Source organism: Callorhinchus milii, unplaced genomic scaffold (genome assembly GCF_018977255.1).
Source record: "Callorhinchus milii isolate IMCB2004 unplaced genomic scaffold, IMCB_Cmil_1.0 Scaffold13, whole genome shotgun sequence".
In the NCBI taxonomy this organism is placed as follows: Eukaryota; Metazoa; Chordata; class Chondrichthyes; order Chimaeriformes; family Callorhinchidae; genus Callorhinchus; species Callorhinchus milii.
In genome coordinates, this window is record NW_024704754.1 from 17,345,255 (window position 1) to 17,363,516 (window position 18,262).

Here is an 18,262-nt window from a genome sequence, read left to right on the forward strand (position 1 = left end):
AGAATTATTTTAGTTGTGCAAAACAAAATTATCTTTTGGATTTTCAACCAACCCCTGATGTCAGAATAAAACTTCCACTGAGTACTGTTAAGAGCTGTCATTCAATTGAATGACAGTACCAGTACTTTTAGGACCTGAAGTTTGCCACAATATCTAAAGTGGATGGATAGGCTCTCAGGCAAGAGTGCCTCAGCCTTGTTTGGGCATTTCTGTAGGGTCAAGTCAAATGCTATACTCCTCAGTCCCATCTCGGTTAAAGGTTAAACCTTAAAGGTTTGTGTTGAAACCTTCCTGTTCGTTGTATACATAAATGATCTGGATTCTAAGGCTTGGTGCAAGGAGGTTCAATTTGCAGCTGACACTGGATCGAAGAAGATTGCTGGTATCAGACAAGGTCTGCTAAGCTCTTGAAAAGAAAACTTGACAGGATGTGTCTTTGGGCAATCACTGCAAACTGAAATTAAATACAGACAAAAGGAAGGTACAGTACAGCACACAGAATATAAAAATAGGAGGTATGTTTTCTCCATGAATGGGACAACATTGACTGAGGGGGGAAGCTGAAAGAGATCTGCGGGTGTTAGTTGAATACTCACTCACCGTGTCCAAATTGTGTGACGTAATAATAGTCAACGTGAATAGGACTCTAAGATACATGGGTTCAACAACGACGACAACTTGCATTTATATGGCACCCTTGACACGGGGTAGCAGCTTGACAGTGGTGCGGTTTGAAGCTGGAATGGGGAGGGCAGGTGTCCGAAGGCACGGTCGAAGAGGAAAGTCTTCAGGGCTAATTTGACTAAGGGCAAAGTGAGTGGAGGGGTCTCCCAACAAAATACATTTACTGCATTTTACATTGCGACAGGCATCTCGACAGCATGATAATGCACTGTATCAAAGGAAAGGTTTATTATTAATACTATTTGAGGGGTAGGTGAGAGCACATGGGTTGAAGGATTTCTTGTGGCTCATTAAATGGTGGGTGAAATGGGAGGTGGGGGGGTGGGGGGAAGAGAGGGATCAATCTGAGGCGAGATTCAACTATAATTTGCATTTGTATAGCGCTCTTCACATCGGGGTAGCTTTGGGAACGTGTAACAGTGGCGGAGCCTGACACCGAGCGGGAGAGGTGATTGTAGGCACAGTCGAAGAGCAAAATGAAAAGAGGATGGGGGGGTCGAGGTGGAGGGCTTAAGGGAGAGTTCCAAAATTTGGAGCGTGCCGGCCGACAGCAGTCGCCCACGGTGGAGGGAGGGGACGAGGGACAAGCAGTAGTCTGTGGGGTGGGGAGGGGGGGTGGAGCGGGGAGGGGAGTAAGCGGGGCCGAGCGGCAGGGAGGCGTGAAGGGGTTTGTAGACGAGCGTGGAGGATCTTTGGAAGTCGTTCCGTTTTCGGGATGAGGAGCCAGTGGAGCCCGGGGCGAACTGGTGCGATGGGGGGGCTCGTTTAGAGCGGGTGGATGGGGTTGGGGAAAGGTAACACGGGCGCCAGAGGTGGGGGGGGGGGGTGGTTGAATTGGATGGTTCGTGTACAGCGGAGCTCGGGGGGGGGGGGGGGGGGGCGGGGGAGGGGGACATTGGAATAGTTGAGGCGTGAGATGACCAAAGCCTGGACGAGCCATTGAAACTTGAGGCGGGGGGAGTAAGGGGGGGGGGGGGGGGGGGGAAGGGGGAGGTTCTGGGGCTTTACGTTTGAAAACATTTCCAATCCCCCCCCCCATAGACCCTCCCCATCTCCCAGTGGAATAAAATAAAAACTCCACCCCCCACCACCGAATAAGGTTAGCAACAACCTGGGGTCATTCCCTTGGGGGGGAAGTGAGTGAGTGAGGAGGGAGTGAGTGAGGGGGGAGTGAGTGAGGGGGGGCTATGAGTGAGGGGGGAGTGAGTGAGGGAGGGGGGCTGTGAGTGAGGGGGGAGTGAGTGAGGAAGGGGGGCTGTGAGTGAGGGGGAGTGAGTGAGGAAGGGGGGCTGTGAGTGAGGGGGAGTGAGTGAGAGGGGGGCTATGAGTGAGGGGGGAGTGAGTGAGGGAGAGTGAGTGAGGGGGGTGTGAGTGAGTGAGGGGGAGTGAGTGAGTGAGGGGGGAGTGAGTGAGTGGGGGGCTGTGAGTGAGTGAGGGGGGAGTGAGTGAGTGAGTGGGCTATGAGTGAGGGGGCTGTGAGTGAGGGAGGGGGGAGTGAGTGAGGGAGGGGAGTGAGTGAGTGGGGGGCTATGAGTGAGTGAGGGGGGAGTGAGTGAGGGGGGAGTGAGTGAGTGGGGGGCTATGAGTGAGTGAGGGGGGCGTGAGTGAGTGAGGGGGGAGTGAGTGAGGGGGGAGTGAGTGAGGGGCAGTGAGTGAGTGAGGGGGGAGTGAGTGAGGGGGAGTGAGTGAGGGGGGAGTGAGTGGGGGGCTATGAGTGAGTGAGGGGGGAGTGAGTGAGTGAGTGGGAGGCTATGAGTGAGTGAGGGGGGAGTGAGTGAGTGGGGGGGGGAGTGAGGGGGGGGAAGTGAGGCAGAGGGGCGGGGCGCCCATTGGCCGCAACCTAACCTGCTGCCGCCTCGCCGACCGTCCCCCACCCAATGGGCGGCCAGCCTGCGGCGGAGGGCTGGCTCCCGATTGGACCAGCCGCCCGCCCGTCAAAGCAGCGGGCCCGCCCCTCCTTCCCGCCCGCTCGCGCTCGCGCTCGGGCTCGACCACGTGATCGGATTAGGTTGAGCGGTCGGGGCCAGCGTTATTTTTTTTGAAAAAGAAAGCCCGTGTTTCGCAGAAGGGATCACTTATCGATCGAGAGATCGATAATCTCCGCGCGCCGACGCGCCAGAGGGAGGGGAGAGCGACGGAAAGGGGGGGGGGGGGGGAGGGAGAGCGGAGAAAAAGAAAGAGAAGCATTTCGTGGCCTAAAAAAAAAGGAGGAGGAGGAGAGGAGAGGGCGGAGGTTTAGAGGGAAAAAAAAGGCCGTTGGGCGCACACTGACTTGTTGGCCGCGCGAGTCCCGCCCCCGCCGCGGTCCTGATTGGTCGGGCCGGTCCAGGGGAGGCCGCTGATTGGCGCGGAGCGCTGCCCGTCAGCGAAAGGGGGCGGGGGAGGAGGGTTCGGTCAGTGGAGTCGAGTCGAGTCAGGTTGGGTTGCGCGGCGCGGCCTGGTCCTGGTTTGTTGTCATGGCGCTGGCGGGGATCTGAGGGGGGAGGCGCTGCTCGAGGGCCCCCCGACGTCGTTGCAAGAAGCCCGCACACCCCCACCACCCCCACCCACCCCCTCCTCACCACCACCACCACCACGAGCGGAGGCTTCAGTCAGTCAGTCAGTCACCTACACACCACCTCCCCCCCCCCACCTCCTCCCTCCCTGCCTCCCCCCCTTCCCTTCTCCTCACACCTCACCAGCCCCCGAGGAAGATGATCATTGAGAACCTGGACGCCTTCAAATCGTGGCTGTCAAGGGCACTGGACCCCATGTGAGTTATTATTTTAAAACCTCACCCCCCCCCCCTCTCTTCTCCCTCTCTCTCCCCCCCCCCCCCCCCCCTTCTCTCTCTCTCCCTCCTTCCTCCTCTCCCCTCCCCTCCTTTCCATCCTGGATGATTCAGATTCTTTCCCCCACCCCCCCCCCTTCCTCCTCAAAAAATTATAATAATAATAATAATAATAATTCTTACCCCCCTCCCCTCCCCCCCTGCTCCGCCCCGAGGCTGCCACATGAGCAAGGCCACAAATGCTGCTGCCTTCCTTGTCCCCCAACAAGGCTTTGGATTTACTTCTTATTAAAATCTGCAATTCATTCCTACTACTGCCCTGTTAACTTATTAACTTATTATCCGAGAGAGAGAGAGAGAGAGAAAGAGAAAGAAAAAAGCTATGGCTTCTGTTTTTTTTTGTTGTTTCCCCCCCACCCCCCCACCACCACCACCACCCCATAAACTTGGCATTTTTTTTTGTTACTCTTAACAATCTCAAACTCTTTTCTCTCTCTTTCTCTCTCTGTCTGTGAACTTGTGCTTTTTTTTTAAGGTTCATCAACCATTTTACCTGCTGGTAGTTTCTACCCTAACCCCCACACCACCCTCCTTTTCCTCTTTTTTTTTACCTTCTCCCCCTCCTTTCCTTTCACCCCCTCCAGTATCTGGAAAAGTGAAATTTCTCAAGACAGAATTTCTCAAACCTTAATGGTTTTCCACCTGCTCCTTTTTTGGCTGTAACTGAATGTATTCCCTCTCCGTCCCCCCCCTCCCCTGTAACTTCAGGAAGGGTTTCTGGGGGTATTTATTGTAAACAGTTTTCATTGTACGAAGTGACCATTTGTTATGCGTAATATTGCTTTGGAGTTATTAATGCTGTGGCAATCATTAAAAATATATATATATCCCTGCTGACCTCGGTAACAATCCAAATTCCTCTCAAAATTCACTTAAAAAAAATAAATGCTTGATTATCTCATTACTATATGTGTGATGTTTTTAGCAGAGGGTTACATCTCTTACTAGGGAACCAATGTTACCAAGAGTATTTTTTCTGCTTCGTTTTTGATGCATCAACCAATGAAGACCCGAAGCTCACTTATGGACTCATCTTTGAACCAGAAGTTGTAGATTGAGTTCCACATTAGGACATGTTCCCATAACTCAACTCAGAAGTGGAGTGAGGTGCTCCATTGTTTGAGGTGTTCTTCAGTTGATATGTTGAACTTGTGTGTTTTGATTGATATTGAAACTCTTATTGTCGTTATTTTGGAGAAATGTTGAGTTGTCCTTGGCAATAATCCAACTCCCTCTCAAAATTCACTAAAAAAAATTTAATCTGTTTGATAATTGCCATTCTACACGTGTGATGTTTTTAGCAGAGAGGTTGTGGCAATTACTGACGTAGATTAGTGTACCCCTCAAAGTGATTTGTGTGCTGTACTTTGAAAAGTTGTCAAATAAGGCACAATATCATATGCAAATTGATTTGATTTACGGCGAGTGAGATCTTGATTTAGAAAAAGTAAAGTCAAACCAACAATGCTTTTGATCTGAGGAATATAAACATAAATAAGACAGCTGAAGTTCTGAAGGCAAATCCACCAGTGGAGTGACTGGCGTTTTATTGCATCATTATTTTTTTAAAAAGGTAAAACAATGTCTCTAGCAAAAATAACCTTTTATCTTTAATTTTTTTTTAGAATGGTCTTATTCTCTGCATTTGATGACTCGCAGTTGTCCTTATTTTATTTGCATAGAACTCTTAAGGACTGTCATTTGGCTTTAGTCAGAGAACTATACTTTATTTTGTTTTTCTTTTAAGTATCTGTTTTATTGCTGTACTTTTCTGCTGGTTTGGACACTTGAATGCATAATGCCTCAATTTGCATTCTTATTGATTTGGAGAAAGGGGGTATTAGCAACTTTAATTCAAATTGCTTTATTGAAATATTCAAACAATGGCCACTGCTCTTCTGAAATGTCCACTTGTTCCCTCTCACCAAGTTTCATGTAAGTTGACCCATATGCTACCTCCTCCTTAAAATCAAACTTGATCAACTTCTCAGACTCTTAACTCTTTCTTTCAAGTACCTGAAGAAACTGGAACTTTGCCTCTATTGCTCTTTCTCATTATCTACAAGATTTAAAAGTCAAAGCTTGGTGTCCGTCCCCCTTCGCTATTTCTCCCTGACTTGCGTTGTTTCTCTGTTGCTCTTTTCAACGTTGATGCACAACAAACCCTGGTCCTTCACCTAAGTTCTGAATCTGGAATAACACCTCCTTGCACTTGAGCCTCGAGGCTTAATAGTGTCATTTGTGTTTGTGTACAGGTGGAAATTAATATTATTAATGTTATAAGCATTCACATGTCATCTGCCCCGTAACTGTTTAATAATCTTGTGAAGAGCATAACAGCAATGAAGTACATTGTGTCTCCAGAATGCAAGCACAATGTTGCACAGCAGCTTGCCATCATAGGAAGAAAGTTAGCTTGGTTAAATGAATTGTGGGTGCTGCTAATAATATTTCCAATGGTGTATCCTTGTATTGCTAAAGAAATGATACCTTGTGTTTAGTGTGACATTTTCTTGAGGTTTATTTTTAAAGAATTAGTTTCTATATAACCCATTGCCCAACCAAGATGCTAATATTTTGCGCTTTGCATGTCTTTTCCATAAAAATAAATATCTTGATGCACTTTGCACAATATAATTGATTCAGAAATGAGATGAAGGTTGTGTCAGCAATGAATGAAGGGTTTTATGACCTGTGATAGTTGGGATTGCAACCACAGCAAGTGGCTTCTTTTTTTCTCTCTCCAGAAAATGGATCAATATCTGGTTAGGAAAAGGATTGGGGATGATGAGGACAGATAGATGGGTAGATAGGATTAATAGACTGAGGATAAGGAGCAATGTGGGAAATAAGTTTACATCAGAATTCTGGAGTTTTACTGGGAAAGTGGGGTTGCAGAGGAACTTCAGATTTCTGTTCAGCGAATAACTGGGTTGAGCAGATAGTGAACTAAACCTTGCAAAAAGAACGGAGTTTATTGGCAAAATGGCGACCTCTCATTCATGGTTTTAGCTCCTACCTCAAATCTATTATGCTTAAGAGCAATGAGTAAGAGCCGTATTGAAGGTTTTGTCACCCGATTGGGTACTATGAGGAGATATATTTTATCCTAGATTTAGATCTAGATCCTAGGTTGGAATTTGCAGCACATGTTATGCATGCTACTGGCATGTATCTAATTTTGTACATGTGCCGTGTATTATTTCAAATTTGCATTGATTTGATCGCTATTTCCTCCCTTTCCTTCCCTTATTGAGCATGTGCGCACACACACACACACACACGTGCGCGCGATTCACTACTGCAGATGATGCTAATGGGAATGGGAATCTACTTTTATCTGTACCTTCCATTTCTAAGGAAGTTGCAGCATCCACTATCGTCAGCTGAGATTGACTTGTTCAGCACTGACCAGCGCTTTGGGACATCCTCCTGACATGAACGGCACTATGCAAATGTCATGTGTTGTTGAACCCCAGACTGTTCTGTTTATGACTCAGCACCACACTACTCACACCCTTCTTAGCAGTTGATCGGAATACACTGAAAAAAGCATTGCTTTGTATTATTTTAATTTGAGTAGGGGAAAGGAGCCTTTTTGTCTGGTTTTATTTGTAGGGATGATGAAGAAACAAAACTGCATGTAAGCATGCAGTGAGTTGTGATGATTGCTTATAGGATACTTCAAAAAATGTCTGAAAATGAAAGCGGACATTTGTCACACTCCCGTTTAGAAAATTGAGATTTGAAAGCATTGGTCGGAATTTGCAGCGTTTACGGTGACATTAAGTACAGAACACTGCTGAAAATGTTGCATTTCTGTTTCTGTTTTTCGTTTAGTGTAGTTGATTCTATAATATTGATATGGAAGAATTGGTGCAAAAAAACAAAATGGCTTCAGGTTGGAGCTTTAGTGATAATAATAATAATAATAATCCTTGCATTTGATATAGCGCTTTTCACGTCTTCTAGACGTCCCAAAGCGCTTCACGGAATATACTGTAAAGTGAATTGACTGTATATTTGTGGGCGAACATGGCAGCCAATTGTGCACAGCAATGTCCCACAGATAGTCGTGGATTGATGCAATGGATAATACGTTAATAATAAAACCAACCGCACTGACTGTTAATGATCAAAGCTTAAGTGTTGTTAAACGCTGTGGCTGCTGCTGGTATACTTGACAATGCCTTACCGTATTCTGGTCAGTTCCTATTCTTGGTTTTAGGTGCTGGTTCGTAGCTCAATTGTTGGAGCACTCACCTCGCAAGCAAGAGACCTGGGTTTGATTCCCGGCAGGGCGAATTTCCTTACTCCACATGCCTCTGTTTACCTAACAATAAGTAGGAAACCGGTTGTTAGCTGTTTGGCGGATTGCTTTTGCGGGGGTTATAATTCCTTGAAAAAAAAATGAATTGGTCACTCAATCCACGACTGTTTGTGGGACATTGGTGGGACAGTTGTCTGCCACGTTTCCCCCACAAAAAATGCAGTCAATTCACTTGACAGTATATTCTGTGAAGCGCTGTGAGACGTCTCGATGACACGATAAGGTGCTATATCAAATACAAGGATTATTGTTATTAAGATGGAAAAGATCTTCCAACTTAGACATTGTCTTAAAATTTCTCAAGATAGCAGTTTCTTTCCTCTTCTAACAACTTTTTGACTTTCTTATTTCTATAACACTGGCTGTCGCCCTTTCAGACTTTCAGCCCAACTGAAATTTTTCACATGTATATCTAGAAATGGCATTTGGGAAGTTTAAGGGATGAAATATGGACTTTCTTGTCTGCGTGGCTCAGTTACTGACTGAATAAACTCGGGAGTACGAATTCAGATGTTATTTTTATTGGTCTTGTTTTCTTAAGGTTTTATTCCCGGAAATTAAAACAAGCCGTAGGTCATTTTAATGCTGTATAGAAAGTCCTGATTTCAATATAACATCAAATGAAAGTACTCTAAATTAGAAACGTCTGCTTGAGTCCACAACCAGCTTCATAGCAACATCGGAACTGGAGTGGGACATTTGACACATCTCGTCTCCTCTGCCATATGACAGTTTCAAGATTGCTATTTATGTTTCTCGCTCAAAGCGTCTTCTCTGTATATCTTCCTTCCGAAGTGCTGTGCTGTACTGTACCGCCTTCTTAAAACGCCTCACTGATTCTGTATTACAGCCCTATGACCGAAGAAACATTTTCAGGATTCACTTTTAACCAGCTTGGCTCTAATAGGATTATACTTTCTTGGGGTGGATCTAAAGAGGTTGTTATGCAGAGTTTAAATAAAGGTGGTGAAGCTGCAGGATAAGAAGTCGGTGGAATTTTTTTTTAAAAAAGTTCATCGTAATAATGTGTATCATTTTATAAAGGAAAGACTTTTTCACATTGAGGGGTTTCTGTTGTTCCAGAAGAAATTTTGCGCGGTTGAGACACAATGGAACGAACAGACACAATAGGTTTACAGGCCCATCAGACCCTGTTAGGTTACTGATAAATGTCTCGTCGAGTGGGCTGTTGACTTTGAGCTATGAACATGAATGTGACTTGAGAGAGAAGCTTTTCCACACCGGCGGAGGAGTTGCTCCCGGGCCTGCATCTGTTGTGGTTTGAAAGTTTTATCCACTTTCAAAATGAGAGTGTAATAAAGATGAAAGTTTAATGGTATGCTACCTCTCGCAAAAGTGAGTCCTTACAGCGCTGTGTTGCGGGAGTTGCCTGTACTCTGGACTGAAGTTTGTGGTAAGAACCAGACTATGTAATTTTGAGTTTCACACAAGAAAGCTATGGTAGAAACTCAGGGCCCAGTAGGATTACAAAGACTGCCTTTAGGACTGCCTCGCTCAGTTGGTATTATGTGTGTGTGGTGTGTGTGTGTGTGTGTGTGTGTGTGAGGGCTGACAGTGTGTGTTGGTACACAGTTAGACTGCATGAAGCTTAAACCCAAGCGTAAGTCTGTCTGCACGCTCACATTTTGTAGCAGAAGTCACTGTTAGTTAGGAGTTGTATCATTCAAATCAGAGGTACCCAGACTGGGATTCAAATTTGTCGCGACTCCTTTACCCTGAAGGCTTTGGGGGAGCTGCTGGAAAATTAACTTACGCTTGAAAATGACTGGATCAGAACTATCGTGGCCATTGTTGAAGCGAAGTTAAGTGAAGTTGGTGACTAAATATTGATATTTTAAGCATCTTGAAATGCTATTATTTGCATAACTATAGAAATATTATTTACGTTGTATACAATTAAAACAAACCTGCTAGTGATAGATATTCAGTGGAAGTGAGAGGGACTACAGCTACAGAGTAATAAGATCCTTGGTTAATTTTGTTACCTCCTGAAGATCATTTTTTGTTACTGGGGCTTGGTTTTATGTGTTCAATCGGTTCTCTCGTGATTTATCCTAATGTTCTTTTACGAGTAGCAGTCGGGGCATGATGTTGCCCTCATTTGGCTTAGGAAGGGAAAACTCAGCTTTGCTCTCTGCTTTGCTTCTTGTCACCATCCAGAGAACTCTAGAAGATGAACAGCGATGCATGTCGGGTGAAGAAAGAATTGGGCTGTTCTCTGATGCCCTCGGCACCCCCCTATTCAATGGCCAGCTGATATGTGCATACGATAAATGGAAATTGGGTGAACTACCAGTCAGTGGGTGCCTGACTTTCGTAGAATGGTACCCCACTCGAAGGAAAAATGTGCGGAGGAGGGAAGGGGCAAGAAAATTATCGCAGAAGTCTGCAGGACTTCTGAGTTTTTAAATTTGAAAAAAAAATAGTGTGTAGTGCCAATTAGGGCCCGGTTGAACCTGCACTAAAACCAGATTTATATTGCACCCCTTATGTAGGGTAGCAAGGTGGAGGGATAGAGGAAGAGTGTTCCAGAGTTTCGGGGCTCCCAAACTCCTGACTTCAGACATTGTGTAGGAGAGTGTCTGTCTGCAGTCTAATTGCGGCATTAACGTTGTCAGCATCAGTTGAATGTACGATTTTAATGTTTGAAAACGTTTCTTTTCCAGCTGTGATGCTGACCCCTCGGCTTTAGCGAAGTATGTGGTGGCTTTAGTTAAGAAAGACAAACCGGAAAAGGAACTGAAGGCTTTGTGTGTGGATCAGTTGGATGTGTTTCTGCAAAAAGGTAACCCATCTGTTTTGTACTGAAAACCGCTTGAAATAAGTTTTGATAGCATTGAATCTTCTTAAATGCATAGGTAACTCCCCCATCTTGCTTGCATTGTGTGGGAANTTTTTTTTAATAGTTAACACGTACTCCATGTATTTCACAGCTACAATCTTTAAAGCTAAGGCAGCTTTAAATCATTTGAATGGCTGGGGAACACATGCATGAATAAAACTCTGCTATGTGCATACAACTTTGCTTTGCAACATTATTTCATCTGGCCACTCTTAATTTGCTTAGTTCGGCAGTCCAATTTCAGCTGCAAATTTGCATTTGTTGTGACTTTCGACAGCTGGGTGTACTGTATGTCTTTCGTTCACTGTCAAGGCTGGAACAAAGCGACTTGAATTCGCTTGTGCAAAATCTCTGAATTTGGCACTGTTTCTGAGAAATAATACCACAAGTATGCTTGGGATGAGACGTGGACAAATGGTCATTCACCTCATGGTTGTTTGTGGGACATTGCTATGCGCAAGTTTGCTTCCCTGTTCACCTACAAATACACGACTACCTTAGAGAAAAGAAATTCTGTGAAGCGCTTTGAAATGTGATATTTTGAACTCAGGTATTAGAATTTCTTTCAGCAGTGATTCTCGTTGGTGTTGTGATCCCTCCAGAAAACAAAAGCAATAATAAATTGGTCATTTTCAATCCATGGCTGTTTGTGGGACGCTGCTGTGCGCAATTGGCAACCGCGTTTTGCCCACAAATATACAGTCAATTCACTTTACCCCCTGCTCGGGTCCCGACCCAACTGTCCAGCGCCTTGGGACGTCCTCCCGACGTGAAAGGCGCTCTATAAATCAAATCTTGTTGTTGTTGTATTCTGTGAAGCGCTTTGAGACGTCTAGAAGACATGAAAAGCGCTATATCAAATGCAAGGATTATTATTATTATTGTTGTTTTTAACAGAAACCGTTGGTTTTGTGGATAAACTCTTTGACGCTTTGAGCGCAAAGAACTACGTGCCACCGTCAGAACAGCTTGTCCAGGAGGCGTCAAAGCAAGAAACAAAGCCCCCTTGGCAAGAGGAAAAGAAAGAAGTGAGACAATACTTTGTTTCTGTAACAAAATGGTGGTAGATGGGATCAAAGGTTTTGCAATGGTCATCCATTTACAATCACTAGTTTGATTGTGTATTACGGTCTTGTGTTCAGTTCATCCTGAGCGTGTGCAGTGTCCACGTAGAAAAAAGTAAATTCATTTGAAACTTCTTACATGGGGGGTGGGGGGTGAGTGTTGAAATTCACTCACAATATTGTGAGACTTTTGCTTTTATGTCTGACTCACTATGTGGCAATGTTGAAGATACAAACCATGTCATCTTTTGATACAACTTGAAAGGGCTGGAAGTGGAGCTTTCATACGATCCAAAAGTCCAGTTTGATGGAATAGGAATCTATAGAATGGGAATTGATCTGCACAGGGATCAGACTATTGAGCAGAATTAGCTCTGTCAAAGCCTTTGCCTCCTATTGCAAATGTTTAAGACCGAAAGCTTACAATGAAAACTGGTTTTGTACAGATGTGTTCTGGTTGTCATTAGCTGCCTGTGGTTTGATTCCAGTTTCTGATTCATCATACAAAACGTGAGATTGAATGCAGCACTCAGTTATTAAGACCACAAGGTGGCAAGTTCAAGTCTGTCTTGATTTAGCTGGTTTCTACTGGGACAATAGTTGAGGCACTGCAATTGATCGAAGTGTCAGGGAAAATAGTGTTCCAGCTGCTGATCCCCATTGAGAAATATTTTTCGTAGGGATATGTGTGCAATTTAGTGGTCCAAATTTCACCCATAAAATATACAGTCAATTCACTTTACAGTATATTCTGTGAAGAGCTTTCAGATGTCTCGAACAAATGATAAGGCTCTATATCAAATGCAAGGATTATACAATTAAGATTAACAAATTAATAATGGTCACTTGACAGGATGATCAGCAGCTAATTTGAACCATTAAAAGAAAAAATAATTTAAATCCATTCTTATCACAAGAGGAGGTGAAAAGTTGGTGGAAGAAATATTTAAATAAAATGTGAGACTTGTTGCAACAGAGCGTTTAAATTGCTTTTTCAGGGCCATAAAGTTTCCTTCTCTTTCTGTCTCACATCCCCCCCCTCCCTCCTCCCCACCCCAATATGGCAAGTAATTTAAATTATTTTTTTAAATTTTATTTCTGAGCTTGTAACTTATAAATAAATTTAAAGTTGTTTTAGGGTCCTTTTATGTAAATGTATCTTCCTGTTTTCAGATTCCCTCCCTGTTTGACGAGGACCTCGTTGTAAGAAGAAGTTTATTAAAGAAAAGCCACAGTCCTTTCAAAGTCGGGTTGGGGTTGGTTGATAACAGGTATGTATTTAACCTGAATCATCTGGAAATCTGAGGTTGCCTTCAGTTCCTGTACAAAGTTCTCCAATCAACCAACAACATTTACGCAATGCCTTTCACTTAGGGAGGACATCCTAACTCACTGGACAGTCAAGGATTTGTAGGAGGGTGACAGAAGGCGAGATCAAAATGGAGGGTCTTGATCTGTAAAAGTGCTGCTTTCTGAAGCACTGAGCAATACAGCATAAAAGGTTTTTATTCTCAGTTGCCTGTGAGTCAGCTGATCTCAGCCAGGAGAGCAGTTGGGTGCTATATTTTCCAGTGTTTGTGGGCTAGAGAGGGGTACCAATTGACTGACTGCAATCCAAAGAGCTCTCCTGGATGGTGTACCAGTATGAACATTCGGCGAGTGCAGAATTAGCATAGTGGAATTATTATAATTTCATGCATGTTTTGATTACTAATGAAGCCATCTCACTCTGTTCTCCATTCAAATTTTATCACTGCAGAAATGGTTGACTGCTTAGCACCAGTGCAGCACTGCAAAAAAGAACTCATAAGAATTGGAAGAAAAACCTGTGCAGGGATAAGTTGTAGTATGTACCGGCAATCCAAAAGTGGGGGTTTAGCTTAATTACTAGTTCAAAAGCTCCTTGGGCGAATCCCAGGAGTGTAGTTATCACTTAAGATAGAATTGGGAGATATTTAGATGATACCTAGGAGAATATTCCATGGACTGAAATCCCCAAATGTTCTTTTGTATGCATTCAGATGGGAGCTGTCATCTTTATTATTAATCCTACTCTTCTGACTGCTGTATTGTGTGCATTAACTACTAAGATTAAAAAAACTTGGCATAGACTGGTTGAAAAGGATTATTTCAGAGAAAGCTCATAATCCTAATCCTAGTAACGACAGATTCCTTGCGTTGAAGGCCTGCATTTTGTTTGTAAGTCATGAATATTAACAATCAACTGCTCTTTGAGTATGGAGCTCAAAATTAGCAACAACAACAAAAAAATCACATTTGTACAGTGCCTTTCACATTGGGAGGACATTAACACTGCTTTTCATCTCATGAGATTGTGTTTGAACAAATCATCCATCTGGGAACCCAATACTTGTGCCTCATTTTACATAATGACAGGTCAATTTTCCACGACCGGACTTTACATTGAGAACTTTGCTTAAGTGGGTAATCGGGCGCTGACACCGCCAGAAATTTACAAAGCAAATCCTGCGCCTTATAACATTGGCAACAGAGGTGGAAAATCTTAATCGCCTAATTGATTATTTCAAATGGGAACTAAAATGTATTAAATTTGTTGGATTTAATAATTTATTTAATTTATTTAGCTTTGAGGTGTTACAACCTGATAAGGCACTATATCCACTGCAATGATTATCATTGTTATATCCAAGCTACATGTTAATGTATTACTAAGAGTCCTTTTCAGCCCATGGCATTTTCTACAAATTGAATTTCTTGGAACATTTTCAGAAATCGCGAGGACAAAAAACGCGACGAGCGACGGCGCCGGGATTTCGAACGATATTCTCACAACCGAGATCCCTATCGCGAGCGGTACGATCGGCGTAGAGGTAGGAGTTACAGCCACAGTCCGAGCGGGAACACAAATCGTAGCCGCAGCCAAAGTAAAGATAGGACCCGGGACCATGGGCGCAGCAATAGCACCAGCAAAGGTCAGTGTTGCACATTTTCAAATCTCGCTAGACATTTTGTCTTTCCTCTTGAGATTTCTAGAAGTCTTGGATTTCTGCACCTCAGTAACGGGGAAAGGGTGCAATGATTTTTCAACCTTGCCACCTGTTGCCAACGGAACATTGTAGCTCGATGGCAAGGTGCTTCTTATGATAATGGCAGGAAATGATTGATGCTAATCTTTCTTACCTCCACTGTGCATTTTCACTGCGACACAAAATCCACCTCTGAGAGGCTGCTAACAGCCAGGGGAACCGCACAGCAGACTGATCGCGTGATGGCATTGCTTTGAGCGGACAGGGTGAGGCAGGAGATGTTCGAAGAGGAGAGATGGAGCTCACTAAGATGCTAAGATAGAGCATCTGTTCCCATTCAGTCCTTTGTTAGGTCAACTATTACTGACATTGACAATCTTTTTTATCCATGGCCTCTCTTCACCTGATGCCCTGACTCTCTTTTACACATGTAAGATTATTGTTTGATAGAGAGCTTCGACAGCAATAAGACAGCAAAAGAGTTTAAATTTTCTACTGCACCTGCTGATGTTTTCCATCAATTAGGATTTCTGCTGGTAATTGATGTATGAAATGAGCTTGTTCCAGACATTTTCTCTTCCTGGTTATATCACATTCTTTGGCTGGTTTCCATCTCTGGAGCGTAAGCACGGTTGTGGAGTTCTTGTAGATTAGGCAAAGCAGTGGGAAGACTTCAAGGCTACGTGTGGACTGCTGCTGAGAAGAATCTGCAAGGCTGCAACGTAGCTTGCTTTTGAGAAGCTATGTGAGCCTAATAAGCAACAAGCTTGCTAATGCATCCCCCGTGGCCTCCAGATCAAGTCCCAATGCTGCCTGATACTTGGATTTGTTAATTAGCTCTTCATCAGTTTTCAGTCAGGGCATCAGGTGGTATTCCCCATTATAAAGCAATATAATAGGGAAGGTTGGAAGAAACTTAACAACCAACCAAGATTGGCACACAAAGCAGGAAGTGTAGGTCTATTGAGAATGCTGGAACAGTAGCTTCAGGAGCTTTGAAATCTCCAGCTTGCTTTTCATATCGAAGGATGCTTTCTGGACATGAGGGTTCTTGGCGAAAAACAAGATTGAACGTCAGCATCTCAAGCAAGAAAGGATAGATTTTGTTTTGGATCCAGGAATGTGGAAGAGTTTGCTTTTGTTCACATTCACGAGAAAAGAATGGGGGAAGAAGAAAGAGCGGGAGGCAAAAATGCATTCATTCCCGTTCATACTCGTTCACAACTGCGACACAAATTGCGAAATAAAAGTAGATCTTACGGTAGACTCCCGTGGTTTCAGCGAAAATTCACTGGAGGTACAGAAGCCGATTTGTAACGAGCCTTTGAGTACGACAACAGAGTAATTGCTAGCTGGTTCTTCTTGGAGAAACATCGCCACGATATGTACCCAAATCCCATTCGGAAAGCACCCAAGCATCTAGCAAACAATGACTGCAGCAGAGTGAATTTCAATGGAGATGAAATCTAAACTCTTTCAGTCTCATAGTGGTGGCTGTTGTTGCAGTTCGAACGTTTGCAGCCCAGATGTGTCGGGCGGTTGTTGATGTGGTATCAAGTTTAAGAGGCTGGCCTGTTCTATTTATGCTGTATTCTGATTGGATGCATCAATGAGGAGTAAAGTTCATTACATTAGTTAAAAGAGGCAATTTCCAGGCTGTTTTAGAGTTTTGTCACAAAACCGTGATTAATCGTAATGGATACCACAGTTTAAAAATACACTTTTACATGCTACATGTTTAGTTGCTCTGATATAGCTTTGTTTCAGGAATGTAGCCATATTCAGGGTTCAGTTTGAGAACTTCACAATAACTCATACTCTCTGCTTTTTGTTTGCCGTTGAAAACTTAGCGTTTACAGTTGTCTAACGTCCCGCCAAGTTACTGTTCTCTGAGTATGTTTTTTTTCAATCAACAGAGCAACATAAAGAGAGGTCGAAGTTTGAATTAGAGCGAAACGAGGGCTCAGAGAACATGTACGTTCCCAGCTCCACATCGTCCAACAGTTCAGCCGAACAGTATTTCTCTGGAGGACACGCTGCTGCTGCCAGCACAGTGACTGTGGTCGCTCCTGCCCACCACCCCGACAACACAACAGAGAGCTGGTCTAGTTTTTACAACAACCACATGGGCACAAATTCCTTCAGCAGAAATGCGGGCCCCAAGCGCCGGTGCAGAGACTATGATGGTAAGAGAAGCTTTCTTTTCATGCATGCATGTTAAGTCCAGGTTTAATATCTATGGTTCCACCTTGAGGTGTGATGGCTTTTAAGATGGGGCCTGCATAAATGGGCTGCTTGTTTCCTACCAATTCACTGTGGGATTTGATGGCCTAAAAATAAGCACAGGACAGATTGGCCGAGGCTGTATAACCAATCATTGCTTGACCACATAATGAGTACTGATAAGAATGGGACCAAAATCAAGTGGTACCATGCAGCAGTGTTGAGTTTAAAATGCCCTGCAAGTAGCTCGAAGGGTGGTGACTGAACCATGACTTGTTGGTCAGACTTTAATCCATTGAGAAACGCAAGATCAGTTTTGCATCATGTCCAAAAAAAAGCCACACCCGTCACACTGCTGGATGCCAAGGCTGAAGTTAAAGCTGACAGTAACTTATTACTGGCCTGGCAGAGCTGTGAGAACGGCAAAGATCTGCTAGAGCTTTTACACATGGATATCCATTGGAAACAGTTCATAAAATGCCTCTCATGACTCTTCCTGTGTGCTTATGGCACGAGTATGTAACAGTATCACAGTAGACCCTTGTTGGTCTTGTATTCATTTTGAGTCCTGGGTTTAAATTACGCTTCCTATCGCCCAGACCATACTAATGCGTGATGCCTTGTGTCCTATTTGCTTTGTCTTTATTTTTTTTTAGTTAAAATCAATTTGAGCTGTAATTTTTTTCGAAAATTATTTTTTTTGTGTTGGAATGAAAAGATTGAACAGAGGAAAAACATAGAACATACAGAATATGTATCTCCAAATAAAACGTTTTGTTTTCAGAGAAAGGTTTCTGCATGCGTGGTGACCTCTGCCTCTTTGATCACGGCAACGATCCACTTGTAGTGGAGGATGTGACTCTACCTGGAATGATTCCTTTTCCTCCGCCACCTCCAGGCTTGCCTCCGCCAGGCCACCAGCTGCCACCACCTGGGCACCACTTGCCTCCGCCCTTACCCGGTCCCCCTCCAAATCTGAGGTTACCCCTTATACCGCCACCCGGACAGCCGCCACCTCCTGGCATCCATCCTGTTACCGGTGAGGACACGATCACATCCTTCTCTATTCCTGTCGCTGATGTTATTGCATGCAGTGAAGTAAAATGTATGGGAACAGGCGGGTGGGCGGAAGAAGAAAGTGTTGAAGTAAATGTAAATGTACGGAACAGGCTCCCTAGAGAGACAGACGGTGGAAGCAGAAAGCGTCGACTCTTTCAAGATCAAATTATATAGATTTTTGTTAGGAAATAATATCTCGGG

General features: G+C 44.0%; 1 protein-coding gene across 6 annotated transcripts in view; it reads left to right on the top strand.

Annotated features, from left to right (window-relative positions):
• The first annotated feature begins 3,334 nt into the window (after positions 1 to 3,334).
• rbm27 (RNA binding motif protein 27) overlaps positions 3,335 to 18,262 on the top strand; it is a 36,495-nt gene continuing 21,567 nt past the window's right edge. For 4 of the 6 annotated variants that reach the window (XM_042339968.1, XM_042339971.1, XM_042339969.1 and 1 more), the window contains exons 1-7: positions 3,335 to 3,436; positions 10,532 to 10,650; positions 11,605 to 11,735; positions 12,945 to 13,042; positions 14,523 to 14,725; positions 16,696 to 16,965; positions 17,787 to 18,041. In XM_042339968.1, the coding sequence (XP_042195902.1) occupies positions 3,378 to 3,436; positions 10,532 to 10,650; positions 11,605 to 11,735; positions 12,945 to 13,042; positions 14,523 to 14,725; positions 16,696 to 16,965; positions 17,787 to 18,041 (1,135 nt within the window). In that variant the 5' untranslated portion in view covers positions 3,335 to 3,377. The remainder of the gene's footprint in view (positions 3,437 to 10,531; positions 10,651 to 11,604; positions 11,736 to 12,944; positions 13,043 to 14,522; positions 14,726 to 16,695; positions 16,966 to 17,786; positions 18,042 to 18,262) is intronic. The other 2 variants (XM_042339972.1, XM_042339973.1) reach the window with 2 other exon arrangements.